This window comes from Otolemur garnettii, unplaced genomic scaffold, assembly GCF_000181295.1.
Source record: "Otolemur garnettii isolate 467f Iridium unplaced genomic scaffold, OtoGar3 scaffold00077, whole genome shotgun sequence".
Taxonomy (NCBI): Eukaryota; Metazoa; Chordata; class Mammalia; order Primates; family Galagidae; genus Otolemur; species Otolemur garnettii.
The window spans coordinates 2,568,454-2,574,068 of record NW_003852472.1 but is presented as its reverse complement, the minus strand read 5'-3'; the positions used below and the strand labels follow the sequence as shown (position 1 = coordinate 2,574,068).

Below are 5,615 nucleotides of genomic sequence, written 5' to 3'. Positions count from 1 at the left end.
CCCGGCTACTTTTTGGTTGCAGCTGTCATTGTTGTTTGGTGGGCCCTGGCTGGATTTGAACCTGCCACCTTAGGTGTATGTGGCTGGCACCTTAGCCACTTGAGCCACAGGCGCCGAACCAAAAGGGAGGTTTTTAAAGGTAATAAAAGTGGACAGGGGTGGGATGATATAAAATTATCAGAAATTATCATTGGTTTGCAGAAGTGACATTAATTAGTACTTGTCTGTATATGTTGTTAAGCTATAGGGTGTGGGTTATAGTGTCTGGTGCAGCTTTGTTAGGTTAATTTATAGCCACCTGTGCCAACAGCAGGCAATTTCAAGAGATGAATACATAGCTCAAAGAGGGTGTGGGATGCAACTGCTGTTTCATTTTAATGTCTCTCTGGGCCTGATAATTTAAAAACACTCACATTCTTCATGTTAGATGTTGAAAGGTGCTACAAAGAACCGGGTCAAGTAGAGTTAATAACAGAGATTTATTAGGAGCACCTGCAAACAAATGAGCTGCCACCAAAAATGGAAAATGGCAGAAAATGTGCCGAGTTAGGGTAAGGGGCCTCTTTAAAGCAATTCAGGGTGTGGTGCACATGTAGCTCAGAAGGTGGCCAATGTGCTATGACTGAGATCAAAGGTCATCTACTGGAGACCTTGTAAAATGTCAGAGGGTTATCTGCTGGAAGTCTTCTGTAACCTGGAAGGAATGCTTTAACAGAACCAGAAAAGTAAGAAGAGTTCTATTCTTTGCTTAACGACAGTCCGGACCCACTGACAGTCCAGACCCACCAGAGCCACAGAAAGACTAACACTTCAGATAAAAGTTCTTTTCTTTTCTCATCGCGATTAAATTGGCTTTCTTGGCTGTAGAAAGCGTAGCTACTCTTGTAACTGCTGAAGGACAGACGGCAATAGAAGCCAACTGAGACCCAAAATAAAACCACCACCACTACCCCAGACTGGGGAAGGGAAATGGCAGCAGTCAGGGCTCCCAAGGAAGGGGATTCCACCCAGGATGTGCTGGGTTCTGGGGTGGGGGGATTGTTTATTTCTCTGCTCAGTCTAGCAAATGCCTAGAACAGAACAAACTATTGGCAGGGGTTTAACCCTAGTTTCCCACCTTGACTCACAACATGAACAGATCAGAGACTCTGGTTCTGTCTCTTCACCGCAATTTCTCCACCTGTAAAGGAGATGGAGGAGTCTGAAGGGGGACCTTTAGAGTTCTTTCTAGCTCTTTTTACAGTCCACGACTACAAGATGAGTATAGATAGGTCCTGCACTCCACTCCTTCTGGCTGCCCGGGCACCCAGCTGTGACACCGCCACAAAGCTGGCGCTCCAGCAAGAGCCACTCTGGCGCCACTTGCCCCTGCTGGAGGCACAGAAAGCATGGCACCTGCCCAAGGCAGAGATAGCAGAGGAGTAGGCCAGGTACACGGGCCAAAGCAGGGTTTCCTCATTTGCCAAGGCCCTGCCCGGCAGCCGCGCCAGAACCCAGAACATCCGGAGCGGTAAACACCGAACACCTCCTAGCATTCTGCGCCGGGAGGGGCGGAGCAGGCCTCTGCGAGGGGTGAAACAGACTTCAGCGAGGGGCGGGGCCAGAGATTGGGTGGCCCCGCCCAGGAAATGGCCAGGTGCGGCGCTTGGGGCTGTAGGCGCGGACCCTGGGAAGATTACGCAATGACGTAAGGGGCGGAGCTGTAGGTGGGGACGATCAGTTCTCTGGGATTACGTAAGGAAACGTGACGGAGGGCGGGAAATTACGCCAGGGGTGGGTAGAGGGTGGAGCTCCGGTCGAACGGGGCAGTGCTCGGCGTGAAGGCGAGAGGCGGAGCGTAGGTCAAACGTCCATTGCGAGGTGCACGCCGGGTAGTGGGTGCAAGCATGCTCCGCTGGGCCCGGGCGTGGAAGCTTCCCCATGGAGGACTCGGTCCACCTGGTTCAAGCTTCTCAAGGGTGCACTTCATGCCCAGCAGCGGCGGCGGCCGAGTGGGCGCCCAGCCGAGGTCAGTCAAGGGCGCCAAGCTGGAGGCAGTCCTCGGCTCCTCGCCCTCCCTCCCGGCCCCGACGGCCCCACCTCCCCCCCTCAGGCCCGCCTCTTCCCAAGACTCTTCCCCCATATTACCGCCCCTTTCCCTCCACTCAGTCCTTCCCGCGGTCTTTGTCCCCTCCCGCCAGGCCACTGCCCCTTTCCTACAAGCTTTTGGACGGAGAGGAAGCCCTGCCTGCCGTCATCTTTCTGCATGGGCTCTTAGGTAGCAAAACTAACTTCAATTCTATCGCTAAGGCCTTGGCCCAGAAGACAGGCCGAAGGGTGAGCTTCCGTGTGGGGCGGGGTCCCGTGGGGGTGGGGCGGTGAGTGGGGGCCAGGGAGGAGAAGGGGCGGGGCCAGCTTGTGCTGGCTTCTGGGTCCCCACGGAGGGGTGGCCTATTTCAGCTCAAAGTAAAGCCCGCAGCCGAAATGAGAGAAATGCTAACAAGGATGGAGGCCTCACAGGCACACAGACCCTAGATGGACCCCTATACATTCCCTCGTGTTGTCATCTTCATTCATAGTATAGATCTTCATCTGTTTGCTCCACACTGAGCTAGGCTTGGCTGGCCAATGCCTAAGTGCCAGTCAGTTCCCATGAAGGGGGCAGCCTCAGTTTGTTCATCAGAAATGACAGGGAGCTCACCACCTGTATGGCAGCCCCATTTTTTTGTGCTCCAACTATTGGAAATTCTTAGAGTCTCCTTCCTGGCTTTCTCTGGGGTTGCCATCCAGCCAGGACCTTCAGAAACACGGTCATACCCCCTGGGTATTCTTTTCTCTGGTAGAGTGGGCCCAGGTTCTTCATCTGGCCCTCCTAGGCCTGTGAACTGAGTTCTCTCACCATCTGGGCCCTTCTGCTCATCAGGAGCTGTCAGGCTCCATACCCCTCAACTTGCAGTCCCTACCAGGCCTTGAGCCATCAGCACTGTCCTATCTTACCTACTCCCCAGGTGCTAACAGTGGATGCTCGGAACCATGGTGACAGCCCTCACAGCCAGGACATGAGCTACGAGGCCATGAGCCAGGACCTACAGGGCCTCCTGCCCCAGCTGGGCCTAGTACCCTGTGTCCTTATTGGCCACAGCATGGGAGGAAAGACAGCCATGCTGCTGGCACTGCAGAGGGTGAGCTGCCCCTATCTGGGGCCTCTTTCCATTCAGTATAGATAGACCCTGAGTTCCCAGCAGGATACCTGGGACTCAGACAAACCTTTGACAGCCAAATTCAGGCTCTGGAAACTAGACACTGTGTCTGCCCTAAGGCTTGTCCCCAGTCTAGTTCTTTTCCATAGCCAGAGCTGGTGGAACGTCTGATTGCCGTAGACATCAGCCCAGTGGAAACCACGTCCAGCTCAAACTTTGAAACGTATATGGCAGCCATGAGGGCCATAGACATCCCAGATGAGGTACCACGCTCCCGCGCCCGGAAACTGGCCGATGAGCAGCTCAGCTCTGTTGTGCAGGTGGTGCACCCAAGCCCCCAGATAGTGGTGTAGACTGGGACCTGTCGAGGGAAGAGTGGAGGACCTAAGCCTCACAGGGATCCCCACTAACTGCCAGGCCCCCATAGGACATGACTGTGCGGCAGTTTTTGCTCACCAACCTGGTGGAGGTAGATGGGCGCTTCAGGTGGCGAGTGAACTTGGATGCCTTGGCCCAGCACCTGGACAAGATCTTGGCTTTCCCACTACAACAGGAATCCTACCCTGGGCCAACCCTCTTCCTCCTTGGTGGAAACTCCCAATTTGTGCAGTAAGCCAGCTGGGGAAGTGGGAGGGACCTGCCTTACCCAACTCCAGTATGGGGAGCCTACTGGGGTGGATTGGGCATGGGCAGGGGGTAAATGAGAGTCCCCAAACACCACTGGACATGAGAGTTCACACAGCTCTCTGTCTCCCCATTTTGCCTCTGCCTGTCTCTTTCTCTTCCCCCTCATCCCACTTACACCCATTCTCAACAACCTTCGCTATGGTGCACAGTCCCAGCCACCATCCTGAGATCATGCGGCTCTTCCCTCGGGCCCAGATGCAGACTGTGCCTAATGCTGGCCACTGGGTCCATGCTGACCGCCCACAGGACTTCATAGCTGCCATCCAAAGCTTCCTGGTCTAAGAATTGCTGGCAAGAGAAGGCACAAAAGAAACTCCAGGCTTCACGTCCTGCAGCCTGTTCCACATTTTGACACAGAAGGACTCAGGAAGGTACTGAGAGGACACAAAGGTGCAGGGGTGGTCAGACCTCAAGCTTTAATGAATAAAGACACTGCTTTCCAAGTTCTGAGCTGAGCTCTCACCACCAACGTCCCTGACCCAAGGGAAATCTGGCCCAGGGGCTCCTGGCAGCTCCAGGGCCTGCATGGGCTCCCAGAGCACCCCGGGACTCTCTCTGCAGCTGACTCTCCACCCGCTGCCTCACCAGCTGCTGCATGTCCTCCTGAGGGCAGGAGAGCAGGTTCAAGGCTGACCCTGTGCCTTCCTCCCCCCTCCTCCCAGGCTCTGCCGGTATTCCCCACCCTACCTCCCAGGCCTCCACCTCCTGCCTCAGTCTCAGTTTCTCCTCCAGGACCTCCAGCAGCTGGGCCTCCACAGCACGCAACCTGGCTTTGCATGTGTCCAGCTCAGCCTCCACTGCCCGCTTCCTGCAGGTGGCAGGAGGAGCAGTCTGAGGCTGGGGGTGGGCAGGTGTGGCCATAGCCCCCACCTTAGTGACAGGGTGGGTGTTTTTATGGCTTTGCTTCCAGAATGCCTCACTCCCCCATCTCCTCTATCAGGATAGGGCCCTGTGAGTGAGCCCCTCCAACCCACCAACCTCCCAACCCCTGCAAGGAACTTCGTCTCACTTGGCAATGGCCTCATCTCGCTCCTGGAGAACTTGGTCCAGGGAGAGCTCAGTCTGGGTGTCCCCCAGTGCTCCAACTACTTGGAATTCTAGACTCTGTTGTAGGGTGACAGGGGAAGGGATTAGTGATTTGGGGCTTGCCTAGTGAGGTTTCCCACTCTAGGCCCTTTCACCCTGGCCTTGGTCTTAGTAATGAAGTCAGGAAGGGAGGAGGCTGAGATATTCACAACCTGCCCCCCAGTGTTGGGGACCTCTGGGAAATAGAGCAGGAGGACCTGGGTGGTGGTAGAGGTGGCAGGTGTGGCCTCTGCCTGGCCTTAGAGCAAGGGTGGGCAGGGTGTTTGGACCCTGGAAGAGAAAAGGATTCCTCACCAGATCGTCAGGAAAGGACAAGGTAGGTGGGTTTAGAAGGACACTTACCCCTCAAGGGCCCGGACACAGAGGGTAGCCTGGTGACTGGGACTGTTGTCAGCAGGGTGGGGCAAATAAAGGACCTGGCCCTTTGCCCTCCCTTCCTAGCAAGGCACTCCCTGGCAAGCCCCGCCTGCAGCAGGCCAGCCCAAGGCAAGGAGGAACCTCTGGCCTCCTGGAAGCCTCTGGCGAGATACATTGCAAACTCAGCCCCTTCCTGCTCCATCACAGGCCTTCTTTGCCCCAGGGGTGATCTGCCAACAGCTTGTGATGTGAAAAGAAGGACAGAGCCAGGAGCTAGCCCCAAGACTGTTCCCATGCTGAGAGACG

General features: G+C 55.6%; 1 protein-coding gene across 2 annotated transcripts; it reads left to right on the top strand.

Moving 5' to 3' along the window:
• The first annotated feature begins 1,864 nt into the window (after positions 1 to 1,864).
• On the top strand, positions 1,865 to 4,309 carry ABHD11 (abhydrolase domain containing 11). Of its 2 annotated transcripts, XM_023515695.1 has the most exons (6): positions 1,865 to 2,008; positions 2,181 to 2,316; positions 2,988 to 3,161; positions 3,329 to 3,499; positions 3,607 to 3,788; positions 4,113 to 4,309. In XM_023515695.1, the coding sequence occupies exons 1-6, from the start codon at positions 1,887 to 1,889 to the stop codon at positions 4,120 to 4,122; spliced, it is 795 nt and encodes a 264-aa protein (XP_023371463.1). In that variant the 5' UTR covers positions 1,865 to 1,886; the 3' UTR covers positions 4,123 to 4,309. The 2 variants fall into 2 exon arrangements, with proteins under 2 accessions (XP_023371463.1, XP_023371464.1); XM_023515696.1 differs by lacking the exon at positions 1,865 to 2,008 and having other exon boundaries at positions 2,145 to 2,316; positions 4,016 to 4,309.
• The last annotated feature ends 1,306 nt before the right edge of the window (positions 4,310 to 5,615 follow it).